Raw genomic sequence first — 22,563 nt, 5'->3', positions numbered from 1 at the left:
TTTGGTCTTTTGAAATGTTAATGAATATCTATACCAAGTGGCGGTAAATTTCATCGAGGTTTTATGAGAGAAAAAAAGTTGCCAAATGTCAGCTCGAGTTCGAATGCTTCTCACGAGTTTCCATCTTAAGTGTCTAGCTATAGTATCTGCTGGGAAGCTTCTAGAAAGTTATTCTTCTTTTTGCAATGACAATTTCGTTGGAAATTAATTAATGAATAGGGATTTAGTCACTTAGGGGTGCTATGAGCACCCTAGGGAGAAGTGGCATTTATCATACATATATGATATAATATGTAGTATAATGTATAGTATAGTATAGAGTATGATATACAGCATAATGTATAGCATAATATATAGTATGGTATATAATATAATACATAGTATAATATATAGTATAGTATATAGCATGATATATAGCAATATATATAGTATGATATATAATATAATACATTGTATAATATGTAGTATAATATATATAGTATACACATTATATTGAATTACAATTATTCAAAAATAATTTAATTTTCCAATATAATATAATTACTATCAATTAAAATGTTTAATTATAACACATTTTAGATAATAATATGATATATTACACATATACTATACACATTATATTACAGTACAATTATTAAAAAATCAATTAATTTCTCAATTTGATATAATTACTATCAATCTAAATTTTTAATAAAAAACATTTAAATAATAATATAATATATCATATAAAATATTACACATATACTATACACATTATACTACATTACAATTATTTAAAAACTATTTAATTTGCCAATATAACATACTCAATTAAATTGATCATGACACAATTATATTATATTATATCACACACATATTTTACATCTCTTTATGAAAATCAGTATAACATAATTACTATAATACAAACAAAATAACTCTCCTTAAAATCCTCTAGACTCACTTGCGTCTACCGCCGAGTTCAAACGGGTATTTAACCCTCCAGTTTCCACCCCTTTCGCCAACAAATTTCACCAAATTAAAACTTCGATAATTTTTCCCTATAATTATCTCATTCGCCTAATTCATCCTAACCGCGACAGCCTTAGCAACGCAGCTATCCTTTGCGCCAGGACATCGACTTTCGTATCGAGAACGTTCCTCGGTCCGTGGGGTGAGGGGGGGGGGGGGGGCTCGTAAAAGAGCGCGCCGCGGGAATCCGGGGAATTTGCAAAATTTTTCAAACTTTCTCGGTCGTTTTGCGAAACCGTACGATTAGGCCAATCGTTCGCGGGCATTGTGCCTGGTTCGCGTCGTCGCCGCCGCCGCGGCATTCTCTAAGGGCCGTCCTCTTCTTGCGCGCGCGCGAGCTGCTGCTGCTGCACCTTGAACGGTTCCGCAACCGAACATCACCTTTCGAACAGGTGTGCGATTGCTTTCACGAGTCGAACTTCGTCGATGAGTTTGAAAAGAGTTGGATAAAAGGTTCGAAAGAGTTTGAAAAGAGGTGGAAAAACGAGAGGTGGCTTTGTCGAAAGGATGTCGCGCCTTGAATTGAGATGGGGATTGGACTTCGGCGATTAGGTCATTTTTAAAGGGAGCGTTGCTAGGTGGAGGTTTCTTATCGTCGTGGTTATAGTTGTTGATGCTATTGTTGTTAAACGTATTTATTAGTGGGGTATTTTATTGGGTGGTTATTGCATTTAGTTTTATATTTAGTAGTATCACATTTATTGTAGTCACATTTATTATGTTCATATTTATTCTCACCACATTCACTATTTTCATATTAATTATTATCATCAAATTTATTAATATCTAATTTAATATTATCACAATTTTATAATATTTAATATCATCACGTTAATTATTACCATGTTTATTATTTTAATATTTACTACTACAACATTATCAATAGTATTTATTCACCATATTTGCCATTAAATTAAAATTTGATATTTATTATTTTAATATTAACTACTATTATCAATAATATTTAGTCATCATAGTTGCCATTAAATTAAAATGAGAAAGTCATTTGATCGGGGTACACACGTTTCCGTAACTCATTGCGAGATCTGCTGCTAACGAGATGTGTTTTTGCGGAAAAATCGCTGGCGGTGAACGTTAATCGTAGATTATGCTGTGCTCGAATTTAACAGTGTGAACAAGTCCGCCTAATCAACACTGTCGAATTATGCAGTGCCTTTTACTCGGGTGACGCACAGTGATCCGGAACTCGCGTGGCCAAAAAAGTCGAATTATCAGATCTTACGTATTTTGCACATTTTTATTGTGCACAAAAGTCTGCTGTCAATTAATTATTCTTAAAGCGTTTATAATATAAATTATATACATTATATTATACATAAACGTATTATTATATATTACGTATAATAGTTGCAATAATAATACTGTTGCTTCAGAGAAATTTAAGTTTGAAAAGGACGCTATTCAGACAACTTCAGGTTATTCAAAAGAAATCCCAAGAAAATCTCAATTAAAAATCTTTACGAAATTCCAAAAAAGAAAATTTTAATTTAGGAAATATGAAAATTATTTTGACTTTTAAAATTGTCGATATATATCACTTAATAATTGCAATAATGATATTCTCGTTGCAGAAAAATTGAATTTTGACTAGATAAGTTCACTATTCAGATAACTTCAGGTCATTGAAACGAATTTCCAAAAAAATCTCAATTAAAAATCTTTAAAAAATTCCAAAAAAGAAAGTTTCAATTTATAAAATACGAAAATTACTTCGACTTTTAGAATTGTCCATACACATGATATAATATATGTAATAATAATATTCATGTTGCAAACAAATTAAATTTTAACCAGAAAATGTCACTCTTAATGCAATAACAATATTCTAATACCTCGTTGAACTCGTCTCGACAGCGGCTAAATTATTTAAAAATCAAAAATACCTATAAATAATTATAAAAGGCAAAGTGATTTTCGTATTTTAAAAATTGAAACTTTTTTTCAGATAAATTGAATTTTGACCAGAATAGTTCGCTATCCAGACCACTTTCACACAGTTAAACAAATTTATTAAAATCAAAAATCTCTGCAGTTTTCCAAAATTTCAATAATACAAAAATGAAAATAAAAAAATTAAACTTATAAAAACCAAAAATCGCTTTAACAATTGTCAACACGTACTTCCGATTTCTAAACAGTTCACCTGTGATCGAGACGAGTGTAACGAGCTACTGTAACGCGATCTCAACCCTTTAGAAAGCAGCCACGATAATTTTGGCCAGGTAAATCGGATTCCAGACCGGTCCGCGGCCGATTCTTTTTCCGTCGGCGATCATATTTCGAGCACGACGAAATTACGGTGGTCGCCAGGCTGCGCAACGGAAATTTCACTTTACCAGGATCGATCCCGGTGCGAGATAGCGTTGCCACAGAACTCTAGCCTATGCAAAGCGATCCCCGATGATCCTTGCGTCATTGCCGCGATCGCGTACAATCTGTACTCCATTAATTCGTCTGTCCGGTGTGCCGCGCGCGGCTCGCAACCCGCCATGTATCCGTGTGCGTATCTTCGTGACACGATTTCGGGTTGCGACACCGTCGCGCACCTCTAATGCAGCCGCGTGTGGCCACGTGACCACCACGCAGGCGGTTACCAAACGGTGTTTAATTACCAGCGGAAAACAGCGCTATCATCGGCTACGTGTCTCTCCCACTAACTCTCCCTCTCCCACTAGCTCTCTCCCCCCCCCCCCCCCTCTCTCTCTCTCTCTCTTTCTCTGTTAGCTGGACGAAATCATTCAAATCGCTCTATTGCAGCGACCAGTCGCATAATTGCAGTAATTAAACACTAGACTAGTTCAATAATGAACTTCGGTTTTACAATTATGTAATAAATAAAGTGGAAGAGTTGCAAAAGGGTCTAGATGAATACACAGGGAAATAGTAGCCTTAAGGTGTATTGAACTTGGTGTTTACTGAATCGCAGCTTGGTAGCTCTGCTATGGAGGTAGTTATGGGGTTGAACGTGATTTATGGTTTTAGCTCTATTTTTCTTATTCTATTGAATGGAAAATTATGAAAAAATTTGTCAGGCTTTTGTTGTGTTAGATACATATTGGAGAATTTTTTCAGATTTTTCGATTGCAAAACTGATGTTTAAAAAATCGGTTTAGGTTGCTGACGTTGCAAAGTTGGTATTTTTTTTATTTGTACAGCGTTTGTCTTCTGTTATAGTTAGTGACATATAACTTTGTTAAATATTGTACTATATAATAGTAAATATACTGTACATAAATAACGTATAGTATAATAGGTATGAAACTATAGTAAACGGCAAAGAATATAAAGGTATAAATTAGTCATAACGACACAATAAAAGCAGTATTATAAATGCTCCTAGATTTTTTGAAAATCAATTTTGCAGTAAAAAAATCTGAAAAAATTGTTAAACGTATATCCAAGGTAATAGAAGCCTCGTGATATTTTTCATAATTTTCTGTCGAATAGAAGAGGAACCAGGAATCAATTCTGTAACCACTGATTTGTGTATAGAAAATGCAATTTAACTTCGAGTTACTTTTACCATGATTATTTAACTATACCATTTCGTATTACCTTCTTCTAAAAATACCAAATCAATTATGGCTAAAAGGACTGAAGCTACGACAACCAATCAAGCTATAGTAACCGCTATAGTAACACGCTATAGTGACTAAAAACTAAATCTAAAGTATTAAGAATTAATAAACAATTACCTTTCTTAAATTTGCATTACAATTTTGTAATCGCAAAGCAACGAAGTCATAGAATGAAGTAGCTCCTACAACATAACCTATTTCGGACGAAGTTCAAATAACCAAGCGAAGTGCATTATGATTTACCATAAGTTGTCCCTCGAGTTTCTTTAGCCCCACGCACGGTATTATCCCTATTACGGTAGAAGCCTTTCAAGACACTGCTCCGAGGGTATAACCCTCCGGATTAATCTACAGGATGTCCCAAGTTGTTGCTAAAGTCATTTGAAACAACTTTTTCCTTAGCGAAAATTTTCTACGAGGTGTCGTTAACGAGTTATTAACGAAAAACCGTGACGAATGAGAGACGTGCTCGACTGGCGCGTGGCGGCCGAGTCAACGAGCGAGCGACGCCCAGTTCCAGCGGTTGGCTCGCGCCAGCTGCGCCACGCCTCGCGCTAGCCGAGCGCGTCCCTCATTGACCACAGTTTTTCGTTAATAACTCGTTGACGACACCTCGTAGAAAGTTTTCGCAAAGGAAAAAGTTGTTTCAAATAACGTCAGCTACCTTTTACGTCCCTCTTTCGAGTGATTCATAAGACACCAAGTATATTACTGCTCCCAGTCAAAGAGGAGAGCAATATAATTGCATTCGCACGTTAAAGAGTGATGAAAGCAGAACAAAAGAACACTGAACAAATACATTTAAACTCACCGATCTCATTTTCCTCCGCAGGTGCAGTTCTTCCTAGTGTTCATACACAGCGCTCAGGCCCTGATCTTCGACTGCGGCTATCCTAAGCTCGTGGCGACGCTTCTCCTCCTCCACTCGACGATCTTCTTCGCCCTGTTCTCCGACTTCTACCGGCGGGCGTACATGAAGTCCAGAGCGAAGACGCTGAAGGACGAATAAGTGAGAAGAGCCTTTGGCGGCGCACCTTTCCGGGAGCTTCTCTCCTCCACGGGGGACCGCCGCGTCGATCACGAGCCAGCCGCCGATGGGAAAGGACCCGCCGGGCCCCACGCACGACGTTCTCTCAAAGGGCCGCGCACCAATTCAGCCGACACCCGCGCGAAACTAGTCACCGTGCGACGCGTCTCGGAAGCTGATCCGCCGGAAGATCGTGGCCGATTCCGCAAGGGGAAGCGGCTGGCTGGGACTTATTGTCGCCCCCAGGGCATCTTAGTCAGGGGTCCCTAATTCCGCGTGGACGAAAACACGCGTGTAGGCTGACGGAATCCTGACCCAATAACCTTTCGTTACGGGACAGTGGAACTACGAGATACAGTAAATTTCTCTATATTGTCAGATTATGTCAGGTTATGTTAGGTTAGGTATCCTAAGTTTCTCGGCGATACAGTAACGTAACTCTTCCAATTTTACCATTTTTATACTTCAATGATTTTTTAACGTTGATAGTTTTCTAATTGAAAAGAATCCGAACATGGTATAGTTTAGTCAGGTATTTCTGATTGGATCAATCAGGATGCAGTTGAATTAAATTTAGCCTATGCGATATCTTGTTTGGTTTTATTTTAGCTAGAAGAATTTTATTAACATATTAAAGCAATTATTATGTATAAATAATTAGAAGCGAAGAAGTTGAGGTTATGTCAAGGTTATGTGAAGAAGTGACATTGATATACTGTTCCTTGAATTTGGAGTAATTTGGTCCACTAAAGTCGTCTATTATTCGATTCTAACACAAGTGACTATCTTATAGAATTTTACTGTATCTCTTCGCATCGCTTCAAGGTTATGTCAAGACAATATCTGACTAGTAAAGTGACTGTCCGTAACGAAAGGAAATAATACTAAAAAGCAATTCGCATCGTAGCTCTCTACAGGTCGACGAGACGAGTTGATAAACGTAAACAGTACGACCACGTGATGCGCACGTGACCTAGTGGCAGAAGGCATTGACTGTTGAGGTTTTGGGCTAGATTTGGAGGCCTTTGCTCGCAGGTAACTGAACGGTCGTCGGTCGGATCGAATTACGGGAGACAGACTTCTCAGTATAATATAGACATAATTTAATTGTGGATGTTACGTTTCGTATAGCAATATGTACAGTATAATTTGAGAAACCTAATCGCATAGCAAGATGTCTGACGTATTTACTGGTGGCGAACCGAACGTCTCCCATGCTTGGAAAAGGAAGACCAAGCATAGACAATGGTTTCATGTATATTACGCTCCGACTGGCGACTGTTCTTTATACAGGGTGTCCCGTTTGAAGTGACTCAATGATCTCCTATAGTATAATTCGTTTCAAAGAATGTCCTAAATGAACCTTACCTTAAACCTAACCTAACCTTAGTTTTATGGGGACTATAATGACCTTAAATGTTTGCTGAATACAGGTGCTTCCAAGATGTAAAGATGACACTGGTTCTTTTTAATGAGACTGCATATTTAGATCCATTGCTCTGAATTCATTAATTTATTGTCAATTATAGCTATCTACGAAAACTAAAATATTATAGTAACTATCATATAAAATATTAGAACAACTCTCAACTAAAATATTACAACAATTATCAACAAAAATATTAAAATAACTATCACATAAAATATTAAAACAACTATCATATAAAATATTAAAACAACTATCAACTAAAAAATTATAACAACTATCAACTAAAACATTACAATAACTAGTCAATGACTCTGAAATTAACTGTTTTCTTAAAAACAAGAACTATACAGTTTCATAAAATTATTACAGCGTCACCATCAAACCTAGGAAGCTAACTCAAACAATAAACATTTGTTCCCCACAGACAACATAAAATTAATTTTTAACATTTATTCAAACGTACTATAATTCTATAGATAATTGAGTGCATCACTTAACTATAGATAATTGAGTCATCGCTTTACTATAGATAATTGAGTGAATCACTTAAAATAGGACACTCTGTGGTCACCTGAACTTGTTTACGTTTATCGACTCGCCTTGCTGACCGGCTTATACACAGAAACTTTATTAATGGAGGCGTCCTAGATATAGTTCGTCGCGAAAGCCTGTTGTTCCGCGGCTGGCGATGAGTCATCGCTGACAACTACCAATCACGGCGCGCAGATAAAAATAGGCGTAGCTCGAGGAAACAAGTGGACGTGACTTGCGATACAAGTGGGCGGTCGCATATGGCCGTGACTCACGATGCAAATGGGCGTGGCTCGCGCACCCGACGCTCGAGGAAGATTCGTCGATGCAAGTGGCACGCGTGTTTCGCTCGTAATCGCGACCTCCAATCTCAGGTCTCGCGGTCAGCTCGGATCAGGGCTTCCAAATCACCGTTCCCCTGGATCCCTAAATCGATCTTAGTATAACTCATTGGAACGGTGCCTTCGAAGCCCGAGCATCGACGCAGATCTCCGTAGATCAATCGGTCCTTAGTGTTGCCGTTTTACCGGTTCTTTTTGCAATTCTGTTCTAGGTGTTACGCGTCGGTCAGATCTGTAATTAAGATTATTGTAAATACACGAAGTAGAATTAGCGCGCCGGGGAACCCCACCGTTTTCCCCGGGCTTATTTAAAACATTGCGCGGCTATGGGATTCGCTTTGGACGATTTTTCGACGGGTGGAAAATCCCGCGACGGTGATCGATAGGTCATCGGCTTGGGTAACGTAGTTCGGGAAACCGTACGATGAAGACATTTTTCCATCGCTTCGCGACGAGGTTTTTGACTCGCGACGCCATTGAGAAACGTGCGAAGTTGATCCCGTGACCGTCCGAGCTCAATTTGTATTACTATTTATACGTCGCTTGATTATCATGTTAAGCGCAAGCGTCCAAAACAGGGAACAAAGTGCTCCCTGGGGCCACTGTGGCCCCGGCGAGACCACGGCGGAGCACTGTTGGGAACAGGGTATTTGGAAATCTATAGTCCGTGCAACGATATAACTCAGTCTATATAAACAATACAGTTATACTTTCCTCAGTTGAATTACGCTGATCAAAGTCCTACGGCAGTTCTTTTTCTCTTTACTGTACTATACAGCTCTCTACAAGGTATCCCAAAAATCACTCGAAATCATGAGAAGGAGTAAGAGGCTTCTTCAGGTCATTTCGAGTAACTTTCTCCTTTATAAAAATTTTCTACGAGGTGTCGTTAAAGAGTTATTAACGAAAAACACTGACCAATGAGTGGCGAGCGCGGCTACAGCCAACGAACGCACAGAGCCCAGTTCCGCCCACCGGCTGGACTGTCTCGCGCCAGCCGAGTTGGCCGCTCATTGGCTACGGTTTTCCGTTGATAACTCGTAAACGAAGCGGCGGATTGAATTTTCGCAAAGGAAAAAGTTGCTTCGAATTACCTCAGGAACCTCTCAGCACTGATCTCGAATGATTTTGAGACACCCTTTTACTACAGACTGTAGCAGACCAACCCTATTTTCTCTCACTTACATTTTATATAAATTTTCTACCGGTGGTACAGTGATAGTTAGATTCAAATAATTACTGCTGATAAAAAAAAACTATTCTCAGACTACTGATTCAGTAGACCTAATTGATACTACGATTACAATCACCTACTGTTAAACATCCAACTAAGCCTTTTAGATTGTACAGTTTAATATCCCCAAAACGTGAAATCGTTGACGGACTATAGACGAACAAATCTTCAACTTGAAAGCTCAATCCACCACTGTCCGCAGAGGTAGTCCAATCCGATCACAGTCCCCGGCTCCCAACAGTAGACCACGCCTCCTCGTCGATGTCACTGCCCCTCGGGGCAGAGGGCGCAAGAGTCCCAGGACAGTAATTCGTAAACTGATACTACGTTCGCACCCCGAGCTCGTCTGTGGACCGGGACAGGTGTCTCGATCTCCAGCGCGACGGCGATCTTTTGCGCAGCGTGGACACGCACACTTTCACAGAGGGTCGAGCACTCGCGCTGTCGAGTCACTCTAGCTGGCTGGACCGGAGCGTAAGTCCAGGAGAGCGACGACGATCCACGTGAAATCCGGCGGAGGATCGCGGACGATCGTCGTCGGCAATCGCGGTGGCGCAATGCGACGTTCGACGGAGCGCGCACGACCCGTTTCCCGGGCGAGCTAGACGCGCCGTCAGGCGACCCGTTCCTCCACGAAAATCCCCGAAGCCATGCACGCGCCGGGGGCGAACGACACTCGCGCGGCGTTCAGATTAAAACGGCGAGGATACGATGTAACCGGAGGTAATCCGTCCTCGGGTTACAGGCCACGCTGCCTCCTCGATTCGTCGGCGGGGTACGGACGGTCTCTACCCTATCGATCCACTCGATTCCGCCCGCTTTCAGGGGGTGGGAGTCGGAGTAGGGGGTGCCTCCTTAACGCGTATTCGTCGTCGTGTCTCATCCTAAGATTGTAATTTATTCGCGCACCAGCAGGGCGCAACTGTGTTTTGTACATATGTAATTCTCTGTCCATTTTGTAACGAGAAATAAATAATTATTAGGTAATGTACGAGGCTGTCTGTCTATCTCTCCCGCATCCTTTCTCTTATTAGGGAATCTTCGAGTTGTCTGCAATGGTGTTGATGTAGTTTTGTGGTATTATGGTACTCGAGGGGCAAGAGTGTAATCGTAGGATTGGAGGAAGGGTTGATTCTATAGACAATTAAAAATAAAGATGCATAGTGTGCAGCTCGACGATTTGCCTAAAACGTGAATTGAATTCATAGTATTTTTATTCTCAATATATCCAGTACAGGAGAAGTACTTTCATAAAGTTTTTCAGTCGTAAATTTACCTATTTTTATGTAGAAAAATTTTGAAATTAGTTATACTGGCTTCCTGCGTGGCTCAAGATTTATTATATCATCATTGCAAACCTTAAAATAAAAATATGTAATTAATATTAAAGGTTGAGAATAATAGTTGCAGCTAGTACATAATGGTACTAACTGATGATTTGTAATCGTCATTAAATAAAAAAAGAAACGAAGGAAAATGGGGATACCTTTAACGATATTTTTCAAAGGTTAGAATATTAGGATGTCTCATAAATTTCTTCCTTTTTTTTTTAGAGTGGAATAGAGTAGAATATGATATAGGATAGGCTATAACAGAGTGGGATAGAGCGTAACAGAGTAGAATAGAATTTTCTGTGAAGTCTGGTTATGACTAACAACTAACCCAGTTTACCAAAACTGCGCGTCGAATATTAACGTGACAATTTTTGCTCACTCGAAGCATAATCATATGCGGGAACAGGCGGATCGGTATTCGACAACGTTTGTTGACAAATCGTTATCAAATTGGACATGTTTTCATAGACCAGAGTTTAACATTCACTCATTGTTGACGCTCACGAGTACCACAATGCAGTTCATTTATTCGTATTTTATTTACATACAGCCACAATAATCCATCTAGAGGTATAAGTCCTAAAAATATTTAACAACGGCAAGCCGGCTCGCGGATCAAGCTGCGACTATTCCTTCCTGTCGTTCCTGTTGTCTCTTTTGCCTCAAACGAATTCTACGTTCCCTTTCCATCTCCTTCATTCGAATAATTACACTGAAATAAACGGGAATAAAGATTATATAAAATGTATATATGGGTATAGATACAGTAATGTAGGTATACTTACTCGTCTCTGACGCATTGGTTATACGCGTCTTTCTCAGTTTTACATTTTCTATAATTTGGAAAGTGCTTTCTCTCGCAAACCTTGTAATCTATTAATATATGAGCACAGAAGTCTCGCTTCTTTTTGGGAATATTGGCAGATCTCATTTCATCCAAGGTTGCAGGTGGTACTGTAATGTACAACCATAATATCCATTTTAAAAAGGGACTCTGATGTTACATATAAACAAATCAAATAGTAGAATATTATCACTAGAGCTTGTTCTAAATAAAAATGTCAGGTAGCAGCTGACTACTTCCTTCCCAGTTTCAACAATCTTTGATGGAACATTTGCTAGCTCGTTTTTCTAACTATACCATTATAAACAACTCTGCACGTTAATCTATCTACGTGTATTTACTCAGTTAGTATTATACTTAGAATACAATATGTTTACTGTATAAAGCAGTAAGCTTAAAGGGCTACAAGTGAAAATCTCTTGCAAGTGTCACATAATCAAACTCCAATCTCCGATAAGATTAAATGGACACATCGATGCTCGTAGAAATCGGTGAGGAAGTAGTGCTTCGACAAGTTCGCCAAACGCGAGAATCCTGCTACAACAAACAAATCCAGTACTAATAAACAAAAGCATTTACTCGAAACGAAAATACGTGTACACTTCAGCAGCTGAGAATTATGTCATTAACAGAAGACAATATGAAAGCGATGGTAACGATACGAGGAAATATTTAAGTGAACGATGCATCGAGTATTATCGTTTCGAATGCGATGACACGCGGCGTGATCGAACGAATCGAAATTCGAACGGAAATTCAAAATAGTTCTGGGTTAGAATGATGTCGGGACACTCACTTCTTACTCTGCGACCGTTTTCAAATCCATATTGCGGGTCGACGGACGGTTTGAAATCGGAATCCGGGACATCGTCCCAGCCTCTCAGGAGAGGCCGTACGAAAGCACTGCCCATTTTTATTAAAAAATTACTAAATAGTTACGTAGAAACAATGTTATTGCATCCAGAAAAACCAGAGCCCATCAGAGTCGCGCGACACGCTGCTGACATCTGGCGATACGATCTTACGTAATTTCAGCGTGCTATAGTAACTGGTACTACAATTTTCGTGCTCCCTAAGGTCGCTCGCGCATCCCCACCATTTTATTGTTCATCCGCTCCACGCAAGTAACGTAGAAAAGAGAACGAAATACGATAAAGAGAAACGGGACGATAACTAACAGATTCTACGTATGTTGTGCACACGTATTTATCTCGATATTTTATTAAAAAGTTTCAACGTTTAAACAAGTGACATTGCATCCAGCTCGTTGCGAAAACTTTTTAATGTATTTTAAAGTAAATAGGTTCTTTGGGAATGTTTTTACTAATTCAAAGGACATGAGTAACATCACCGTTGTATTGGCGTGAATGCAACGATTAAAAGTTGTCAATGATACTTCAGAACGTGGAGTTAAGTTTAGAGAGGAATACATATAATGAAATATTAAAAAGTGAGGAGAAACAATATATGTTATAACTTATATCAAAACATAGGAAACGATTTCGTAATATAATAAAACATGGTTTAATTAGAGGTATGTAGATAGGTTACTTTGCTGGCATCTGGATAACGATGCCGATGATCTTGGATAATCTTATAATGCTTGTACAATGAATTGTTTTTTTATTTCTAATTTTCTTTAAAAGGTTATTATATTCGGTGATAAGTATCATGGCTGCTACTAGTACATTCCTCATTATTTCTAACTTACTTCTATGTTTCAACGCTTTGCCATTAATTCCAAAAATGCAACATAGCTCTTGAATATTCCTTGGATTGCTGATAAGATAATATTCTTTAAGTAGAAGTACATATTTAAATGTCTTCGTTATTCGTGAGCTTATGAAAAATATTCTCGAATTAAAGTGGTTTTGCCTTATGGAACACATACAACCCCATCCCCCCAAAAAGCTTTCTTTTCGAATATATGCGAAGAATGAGATCGCAGACACTATAGAACGAGACAAGGTACATTATTCATCAGTGTGACTTGTTTCACATGTATTTGTGCTGATTTTATGCTCTCTTGCTTGCTCGCTGGTTTCTCTCTTTTTCCTCGACTACGATGGCAGCACTATCTCTGTGAATTGCCAACCAATCGAAGCAAAAATATTTCTTATTATCTCTCTCTAACAGCTCGAGCTGTGCGACCTATAGATATAGACATGACTGAAAAACAGTTTTTATCAATTCTCGTATAAAAATCGTTTTGTAATCTGAATAATTCGATGCTGAATCAATTTAGATTCAAATTATATTCATATTATGCAAATTCGAATTAACTCAACGAAGAAAGAATGTTATGATAGATCGATTTACATCGAACAATCAATTACCAGATAACAAACGTTTTGTCATATTTTAATTAATAACTTCGCTGGTCAAGTAGCAGGGAGAAACATTGTACAAGCACGTAAGATTATGGGAAAACGATTTATTTTTTTATGGACACTGAAATAAACATACGTATATGTTAAAACTTGTAAACATTTCGAACAGTGTCGGATTGCGGATATTTACGCGAGCGTGTTATTTTGTCGGGTATAAAAATAAAAATTGCACAATAACGGAGTTAAATGAACGGAGAGTTTTGTTAGGTTAAAGAAAAAATTTGTATCGCGACGAACGAGTAAATGTCCGCGATCCAGAGATTGGTAATGTAAACATACATATATGAAAATCGCTTCACGGCAGTTCGGTATTTCAAACATTTTATTTTGAATAATTCGAATCAGATTCCAATAGGAATTCAGTCGTGTAGTGTACGGTTTCTTATTAGCTCAACATACTGCTCTCACGTCGGTCAGAATTATCTATCAATACTTACATAGGTAATATGTACCCGTTTAACCTATCAGAGAATAACGTATCGGAAATTTAATCGTCTTCTTCCTCCATCGCCTCGGGTACCGTGTTTCCTGGAACATTATTTATAACAACGGAATTTTAGTCGAGCGTTTTGCACGCGAGTCAGATGCTTAGCGCAGTTTAAATAAAAGAAAACACGCCGTCCTGCGGAACTGGCACAAACCATTCTGTAATCTCTCTTCGCTCGGCATGTGTCCTGCTTGAAGCAGTTTGCTGAGGCGTTGCACTTCTTCCAGGGAGGAGGCGTTTGTGATAGCTTCTCTAATTTTATTACGTTCCTCCGGCGTGGTCAAAGGCTTATCCGTAAACGTGCCAGAGGCCTGGGTCTTCGCCTTCTTCGCGATCTCGCGAACCATCTCCTTTCCGCGCTTGCTTCGGAAATATTCGACGGCCGCCTCGCGCTCCTTCATCTTAATTTTCCTGAAGTCCAGCAGCTTCAGCTCCGGGAATCTGTACACCACGTACTGCCTGTACTGCGGCTTCGCCGAGACGGGGTTTTGCAGCAAGCACAGGTTGGTCAGATTTTTGAACGGGGTCAGGGGCTCCAGGTCGCCGAGCTCCTGGATCATGTTTCCGGTCAACATGAGCGTTTCCAGGTTCGGTATACAGTGCTCCAGCCCTTCGCCAATCCTGACAATACGATTGTTATTAAAGAAAAGCGTTTTGATCCTTTTCAACAGTGGAAATCCGTCTAATTTCCTAATGTCGTTGTCCGAGAAATCTATTGTATCGAATTGATCCTGGAAAGCATCGTTGATCGCAAAATAAGAAAACATTAATCAAGGTCACTCGTAACCATAGACATGTAAACAGAAGCAGGAACAAGAGATCGTCCGATCGAATACATACCAGAGTCGCACCCAAGTTTTCTATCGTCGGTATTTTATATCCTGCAACGCACAGAAATACATTAAATGAAAGATCTAGGTTTTAAGTCTTAGTTTTTAGGTTAGGTTCCGTTGTTACTCGTTTAATACGCACCTCTCAGATCCAATTCACGATCTTTCACAGGATTTATGTATTGCATAGATTGCTGTATCAGGTCCGGCGTTAATTTGACCATTTTTAACAACTATTTCGTCGAACACCGATACTTTTGTTTACCAAATAAGTTAACCTCATGTGAAGGATTGAATGCAACAAACGAATTGTGAGGTTCAGGGAGAGCCAGTGTCGCTATGGTGTCGCCCTAATCGGGATAGTCGCCATTATGTAACTCAGAGCCGTGATTCCCTGCAATCATGGTGTCGCGCGAACTTCGAGTTCGAAATAAGATAGGAAGCGATATGATTATTATTTTCTTGAAGCGTGGCTAGAGAATATTGTTATTAAATTAGGCGATTGCTAGAGCAGAGAAAATAATAGACACAAATGCGAGGTGCAAGTAAAAAGGCAGTGGAAACTCGTAAAATGGAGCAGTTTTATGACTTTTCTTGAGGGCCTCAGTGTAGATAATTAAAAATATATAAAGATACGTTAAAAAATACTTAAAAATGCATCCTAATTATACATAAATATAATTCACACGTTTCTTTAGTCTCACTCATTTGCTTAATGAGAAGAATATTATTTGTCATTGTATTACAATGGGCTACAATGTATTATAATGTGCTACAGTGTGTTAGAATGTGCTATATGTATAACTCATTGTATTATAACGTCCTACACGGTATAACTAAATGTGTTGGAAGGAGTTATAATTGCATCTTATATACTACACTGTACTATAGTCTATTTCAATGTATTACAAATAGAGAGGGGCACTATTTAAAAATTGAGAGGGGCACGCGGTTTGGTCTTATTGGAAAAACCACTGCTCTTTATTTTATCGGTCTGGATATGAGGGACGTGGATTAGATGAAGGAGATTGACTCTTTACAGTGTTGAAAATAATATCCACGAGTCCTGAAAAGGACTCGCCTTTTATTTTTCCTTCTCCCAATGGTACAACGGTTTTCGGTTTGCTTTGGGCAGAAGGGGGCTCGTGGTAGATGGCTTCCTCTGGTAAAAATGGCTCGTCTGATTTGGCTTCCTTTCCCTGGTCAGACGTAGTTTGCCAATTTCCTTTTAGGATTATTTCCTTGGATGCCTATAAAAAATAGCGTACAAATAATTCAATTAGTGATTATTATACGTACACGTTTCACCGTTTCCTTTCGCTCCTCGCAACGATGCTCGTGCGCTTGGAGGGGGAAACGGTCTACCTCTCTGCGTAACGCAGTGAGAGTGAGTGGACTGTATATTACTTCGGCGATTCCCGTTAAAAGGAATACGCCGCTGGCAGACGCGCGGAATCAAACCTTGATTAACTAGGCACGACTGAGGCGTGCAGTTTTAACCAAGATACAATCGGCGTCGACTGCAGGAGTTTTCTGCTGCGTGAACCCGGAGCGCGTTTTAGTGGAGGTTGTAAGGCTCCACCAATGCTCACCGGGGGTGTGACCGATTTAACAGACCCTTTAACGACGCCCAACCGTCGCCCTTCTTCCTACCTCACACTATGCTTCTATTCGTCATATATGTTGGTGAGGAGGCAGAAGAGGCTATCGTCCACGAGACTTGTCTCGATTCCTGCGATGTCTATACGGACTGTAAGATAGATGGGCCCTAGCTGCGTCGACCGCTCTTTTCCCGAAGGAAAGCTATTACTGTACGGTTCAACAGCACAAATCTCCAAATTCCTCCTCCAAATCTCCAAATTCCTAGACATCGAAATCACGTTATGGAAAATTCTCCGCTAACGGCTACGATTTAAACAATCATAATGTATCACAATGTATTATAATGAGTCACAATGTATCTCAATATATGACAATGTGCTACATTCTATTACTTAATGTATTGTACCACGTGCTACACTACAAATAAAGTATACACTATATTCGAAGCCTACCGTAATTAAAATAAAATATACAGTGCTCTCGATTTTTGCTAATAATCGTACCATAATACAAAGAAATTGTACAGTTACTCGATTCTCACTGATAAGCGTATCGTAATACAAATAAGGTATACAATATACAGTAATGATTCAGTTAGTGTCGCCAAGTAGGAATCAAAAGTCGTCACGAACTGAATCCGAAGACATGATTATCGATCGTCGCGGCTCGCCTTTGTATTTGGGGACATCTCATAAAAGAAAGAGATGGAACGAGACTCGAGGCGAACGAAACTACATTGTAACCTGAGAGGCAGCCGCCGCATGCCGACGTAGATTACTATGAATACATACATTGTAACGCTAGCATAAAAACGATTACTTAACTTTCTTATTTCCAATTTTTTATACATGAAAATTTGTTTAATATATTGGTCAGATTTTTCCAATTAAAATGATACCAAACACGACATATTTTACACCGTATTTATTCATTATACGAATCAAGTATTTTATTTTATTTACGAAAAAAAAACATTAAAAAAACCGATTCGTAATTATAAAAGAAGTATTAAAGTCAAAAAGAAGTATTAAAGACAATGCTATATATGGCATTGTGTAATTCGAGCGACAGCAAGTGTAGCCTTCTCTACACGCCATCGGCCACACGGTGGCGACAGAAACTGAATCAAATCGGACACGCAATCGCGACAGGAACTGCAAGCATCGCGACGACTTCGACGCGGTAGGTTTTCAGATGGCTTCGATTTCGAGAAAAGTATAGATATTAATTTCGATTTTGAGATAGTAGATGTAAAGACTGACTCGATTTCGAGACGATAGGTGCAAATATTCCCTCGATTTCGAGACGGTAAGTATAGAAAATCGCTTCGAGGTCGCGACCGCAAGTGAATCAATCGGACACGCATTCGCGACAGGAACTGTAAGCATCGCGACGACTTCGATGCGGTAGGTTTTGAGATCGCTTCGATTTCGAGACATTTAGAATTCTACGCGTTTGACGGAAAGTGTGGCGGAACAATTTACTGTATTTTTTCCATCAATTCTGGTATTTGAAGGGGCCTTGGAGTAAGGATGGTTGAACAGTGAGAAGCTGTTTAGATACGAGCTCCTCGAAACTCAGCATCGATAACGAAAAAAATGGTTTGCAGATTCATAGAAAGATGGTTTAATTGCTAATTATTAATAAATTGGTAATTTGCTATGGGAAATCGTCCAGGTCAACCTCATACGGTTTCGGTACCGTTGCGTACACGACCAGGATGACCCTTCGGATTATCCCGGTTTACGGCACGTCCTGCCTGTAGGCTTTTTCGAAATGCTATTATGAAATTCTCTTAGAAATCTTAACTTTGTGACACGTCACGGTTATTGAAGAAAACGGTAAAATTATGTCATGTTTAGTCTCATTTTAATCAGAAAATTATCAGCAATATGTTAAAAAGAAATTCAGTTTTAAAATTTTAAAATTAAAAAAGTTTTGTTATAGTATTATGAGTTGTCTTCCGGGAATTAGAGTCAAAGGAGCCGCGGCGCGTGCCGCAGCACACGTGTTCATCGACTCCGTCGAACTTCGGCATCGGCGTAGCGAAGAAATCGATAAATTACAGTGGCGTAGGAATAGCACCGCGACAGGAGTAGAACCGAAAAATTGCGACAGAAATCGAAACATTACTGTACTTAATTGTCACCAAGAAGCGTATCGTAATTAGAATAAGGTATAAAATGGATTCAATTCTTGCTAATAATCGTACCTTAATAAAAAGGAAATATATAGTATAGTTGATTCTCTCTAAGAAGTGTATCGTAATACAAATGAGGTATACAATATACTCAATTGTCACCAAGAAGCCTACCGTAATTAAAATAAGGTATAAAATGCACTCGATTCTTGGTAATAATCGTACCTTAATATAAAGGAAATATATAGTATAGTCGATTCTCTCCGAGAAGTGTATCGTAATACAATTGAGGCATAGTATATTTGATTGTGACTAAGAAACGTATCTAAATATAAATAAGGCATATAATATACCTAGAATATATCTTGCTAATAATAGTAGTTTATTACAAACTAAATGTACAATATACTCAATTCTCACTGAGAAGCATGCCATGATGAAAATAAAATATACAATATACACTGTACTATAGATATACAGCTTAGAAATACGACTGCTACTTTTACCAACAGATGGCGCCACTTACACCTTTATCGTGAATTTGCTCATTTGTCTATTATACTTAAGAAACAGTTTCCTTTGGATAAAAATAATAATTACAACAAAACAAATCAGCGCAATGGAAAATTAAGTAAAAAGATATAACTCAGACCTAATTTTCATAAATTTCGTCGACTTTAATTAGATTATATGCTTGTCCGACAGTAGAAAGAGTAGGGTAAAGTGCGTCCCGTATCTTTAAAGGGATGCAGCTTCGTTGTGGATGCTCGTATCTCGATGAATCTTGGCTCATTTTCAAGCACCATGCTTCTACTTTGAGAATGCTTTCATTACTATCTCGGACGATGACTGTGCTCTCTACAGAGGAGCCTTTTCTACTAAATGAACCATGAACTATCAGTATTTTTATCTATTCGAGAGCTATGGGAGACTTAACAAATTTGTTTAATAATTGAGCCAAATTTATCTATATTTTGTTTAGTTTATCAAGTATTTACTTATTTTATTCAAGTATTATTTAGTGTTTTACAAGTATTATTTACTATTTTACAAGTATTATTTTCCTATTATTTTCATTTCTATGAGAAATTCCAGTCAAATCGATGGAACAAATTAAACAAACTTATGGGGTTAGATTAATTGGATGATTTTTAATATTATCAGGCAGTATACTACTATAGGCTACTGTTTTCATTAAATTTAGTTTACGGCTAGAAATATATCCTAGCGCGCTCCGTCCTCGATTTTATCCAGCAAACTCATCCTATTGGATTCCGTGTGTTTCGCATCATCAATTTATGCTCCACTTTCTAACACTTATATCACCAGATGTCTGCATGATTTCATCGAAACATAACTAGAGCGCACTGCGCCGGATCATTTTCCTTCTCCAGTCAAATTACAATTAATTTACTTTACAATGAAAATGTTTAATATTATGTAACAAATTTGGAAATCATCAATGGGTTATATTAAGCACGATATTATTATATTAATTATTAAGCACGATATATTTGGTTAGGTCTTTAGATTATAATTAAATGTCGTAGGTAAATATGTCTTTTAGAATACATAAAATAATTTATATATTAAAAAGGATATTTTTATTATTAGTTTCTATTCACGCAAGCTGTCGAAATCTCTGTTTGGGACTCTATAAAATTATGAAATATTTTAATAACGAAACATGACTTGAATACAATTGCATTTATAATTATATTAATTATAATATATAATTTTCCAGTGAAAAATTAAAAGAATTTAACAGTGTTTAACAATGACAGTAATATATATACTACCATAAACCCTGTTTTTCCATAAAAATAGCCACAAAAGGGCTGACAACCCTTGCTCACAAATTGTCCGCAACTTATTAACAAAAATGGACAATTCAAGAAAAGAAGATACTATTAATCGAGTGTTTCCCTCTTTCCCCGAACGCTCTATTTTTATCAAAAGCCGAGGAACAATTCGATAGAACCCGCTGTAATACTTATCCCCCCCTCCTCCCAGGGATAAAGCGTCGAACACGACGGTAGGCTAAGTCGATGTCCCCGGCGTCATCGATCTGGTCGTTTTAACGAGTGCCATTCATTAAGACTTCCAGGCCTCGATCCTCTTCCTCCGTTCTTCCTTTTCGCCGTGTCCTCCTCCCTTTTTCTTCCCCCCCTCCCGACGAACGAAAGTCGGTACAAGCCCACGTAAAGATACCGTCCTCAAGTCGTCGTCGTCGTCGTCGTCGTCGCGGCCATTCCCGCGCGCAGCGAGGCTACAATAGAGCGGAAGGTATGTACTAATTGGATGCAGCCTTTCAGCCCACCGGCAGCAGAGGAGCGAGCGACGGGGGAGGGGGTTGGTTTTAGATTGGAAGAGAGCAACGTCGGTGTGCCGGCCTGTCGGCGGCGGGCGCCGCTGGTACTGGCTGCGACAGATCGAGTTACACAAAGGCAGCTTTTTAATTGGATAACGTCATATCGACGCGTTCGCACGCGTGTCCCTAACTTTTCCCATCGATTTGCCTGGTCCGCGCGTCCCAGCGGCGTTCTACGTACCAGGGGATCGAACGCGCGTTTCTCTACCCTCCCCCCGCGGGGCATCTCGCTTCTTCGCCTGGACCGATCCTTTTTCACCCCCGGACGCGAGGCGTGGCGGAGCCGTGGCCGTTTTTTTCCTCCGCGATCGGCCCTCCCTTTCCCCGTCGTCGTCGTCGTCGTCGTCGTCGTCGTCATCGATACACGGGCGCGAACTCGTTAGCCGTTCCGACAGAGTTCTCGCGGACCGGGCCACGGTCCACCAACGAAAATACGATACGCCGCACCACTACCACCCTTGCTACTCTATTCAGCCCCGCGACGAACACGCGAGCGCGCGAGCCTATCAAAGAATGCGATTGTATTCCCAATTTTCAATCAGCCGCGACGGAACGACAGAGTTTTCGGCTGTACCCTGGGCACGCGGCAACACCGAATCCTGTTTTTCTTGTACGGGCGCACGGCTGCCGCACCTGTTTTCGGCAATGTTTTTCTAATGCCTGCGAACCCAACTCATCTGTCCTCGCGCGCGCACTGTCGGAAACGTAACGCGGCGGCTTTTGTAACCGACGGGGTGAAGGGAGCCTTTGGTAAAAAGCTCGTCATGGGTACGTCTCTAACGAGACGTAATTTTGTTGGGAATTTGAATAAACATTGGAAGAGGGAGATATGATGATGTCTAGCTTGAAATATGGCGTTTTATGGGGGTTGTGATTTGAGGCGATTTTAGCTCTATCTGTCGGCTGACTTTCGTTATTTACTTATCTATTTTATACATGAGTGAAAGCACATTTTTATAGTAAAGAGCGGAAGCTTATTTTTACAATAAAGAACGAAAGCTCATTTTACAATAAAAAAAGAAAATTAATGTTTACAATAAAGAACGAAAGCTAACAATATTAATATTATCACGGAGCTGTCGAGATAATTGCAAAGATGTATTCAACGTCATGTTCTATAGATCAAAGTTTCGAGCAAGTTTCTCCATCGCGGAAATCGTCGATTCCATATAGTTTCCAAAATATTCGCGGAAAAACTGTAGACAGACCTCACCTGTACGTTGTAAATTTGACATTGCTTTTCTTTCAAGGTTTTATTTTAATATACTGTATATAACATAAAATCGTGCTTGAGATGCTTGCTTTTTTGGAAATAATGTAATGAAATATGTTTGAAACGCACGCCTTGTCCTTCCATCTTCAAACCGTAAAAAAAGGAAACTAAATAATTAATCGA

At 39.2% G+C, this 22,563-nt stretch overlaps 4 protein-coding genes across 5 annotated transcripts in view; 1 reads left to right on the top strand and 3 right to left on the bottom strand.

Annotated features, from left to right (window-relative positions):
- The window catches only part of Sit (stuck in traffic), a 130,234-nt gene extending 124,798 nt beyond the window's left edge, over nt 1-5,436 (bottom strand). Inside the window, exon 1 of the mRNA XM_078194389.1 lies at nt 5,419-5,436. The gene's annotated coding sequence lies outside the window, so the exon portion shown is untranslated. The remainder of the gene's footprint in view (nt 1-5,418) is intronic.
- The window catches only part of LOC144477007 (very long chain fatty acid elongase AAEL008004), a 56,018-nt gene extending 45,858 nt beyond the window's left edge, over nt 1-10,160 (top strand). The window contains exon 5 of the mRNA XM_078194390.1: nt 5,440-10,160. Within this exon, the coding sequence (XP_078050516.1) occupies nt 5,440-5,616 (177 nt within the window). The 3' untranslated portion in view covers nt 5,617-10,160. The remainder of the gene's footprint in view (nt 1-5,439) is intronic.
- A 288-nt stretch (nt 10,161-10,448) lies between these two features.
- Nucleotides 10,449-12,381, bottom strand: Nd-b18 (NADH dehydrogenase (ubiquinone) B18 subunit). 2 transcript variants are annotated; one of them, XR_013495132.1, is made up of 4 exons: nt 12,144-12,381; nt 11,289-11,457; nt 11,052-11,215; nt 10,449-10,527 (listed from the first exon to the last, which is right to left on the bottom strand). XR_013495132.1 is itself a non-coding variant. In XM_078194392.1 (3 exons), exons 1-3 carry the CDS (start codon nt 12,256-12,258, stop codon nt 11,119-11,121), a joined length of 381 nt encoding a protein of 126 aa, XP_078050518.1. In that variant the 5' UTR covers nt 12,259-12,381; the 3' UTR covers nt 11,011-11,118. The 2 variants fall into 2 exon arrangements, 1 of the variants encoding a protein (XP_078050518.1); XM_078194392.1 differs by lacking the exon at nt 10,449-10,527 and having other exon boundaries at nt 11,011-11,215.
- Nucleotides 12,382-12,561: 180 nt separating this feature from the next.
- Nucleotides 12,562-15,362, bottom strand: U2a (small nuclear ribonucleoprotein polypeptide A'-like U2A). The gene is made up of 4 exons (XM_078194391.1): nt 15,197-15,362; nt 15,065-15,105; nt 14,379-14,955; nt 12,562-14,265 (listed from the first exon to the last, which is right to left on the bottom strand). Exons 1-4 carry the CDS (start codon nt 15,276-15,278, stop codon nt 14,225-14,227), a joined length of 741 nt encoding a protein of 246 aa, XP_078050517.1. The 5' UTR covers nt 15,279-15,362; the 3' UTR covers nt 12,562-14,224.
- Nucleotides 15,363-22,563: the final 7,201 nt, after the last annotated feature.

Source organism: Augochlora pura, chromosome 11, assembly GCF_028453695.1.
Source record: "Augochlora pura isolate Apur16 chromosome 11, APUR_v2.2.1, whole genome shotgun sequence".
NCBI lineage: Eukaryota > Metazoa > Arthropoda > Insecta > Hymenoptera > Halictidae > Augochlora > Augochlora pura.
Note: the sequence above shows the minus strand (reverse complement) of the source record. Positions and strands in the feature narration are given on the sequence as shown.

Excerpts from the sequence above, each read along its gene's own strand:
- U2a (XM_078194391.1), bottom strand. The coding sequence starts at position 15,278 with ATGGTCAAATTAACGCCGGACCTGATACAGCAATCTATGCAATACATA. Across the intron at positions 15,106-15,196 it reads TCGTGAATTGGATCTGAGAG|GATATAAAATACCGACGATA; the intron begins GTGCGTATTAAA and ends TGTGCGTTGCAG. Across the intron at positions 14,266-14,378 it reads CGAAGAGAGATTACAGAATG|GAAACACGGTACCCGAGGCG; the intron begins GTTTGTGCCAGT and ends ATAATGTTCCAG.
- Nd-b18 (XM_078194392.1), bottom strand. The coding sequence starts at position 12,258 with ATGGGCAGTGCTTTCGTACGGCCTCTCCTGAGAGGCTGGGACGATGTC. Across the intron at positions 11,458-12,143 it reads AAACGGTCGCAGAGTAAGAA|TACCACCTGCAACCTTGGAT; the intron begins GTGAGTGTCCCG and ends TGTACATTACAG. Across the intron at positions 11,216-11,288 it reads AACCAATGCGTCAGAGACGA|TGTAATTATTCGAATGAAGG; the intron begins GTAAGTATACCT and ends CGTTTATTTCAG.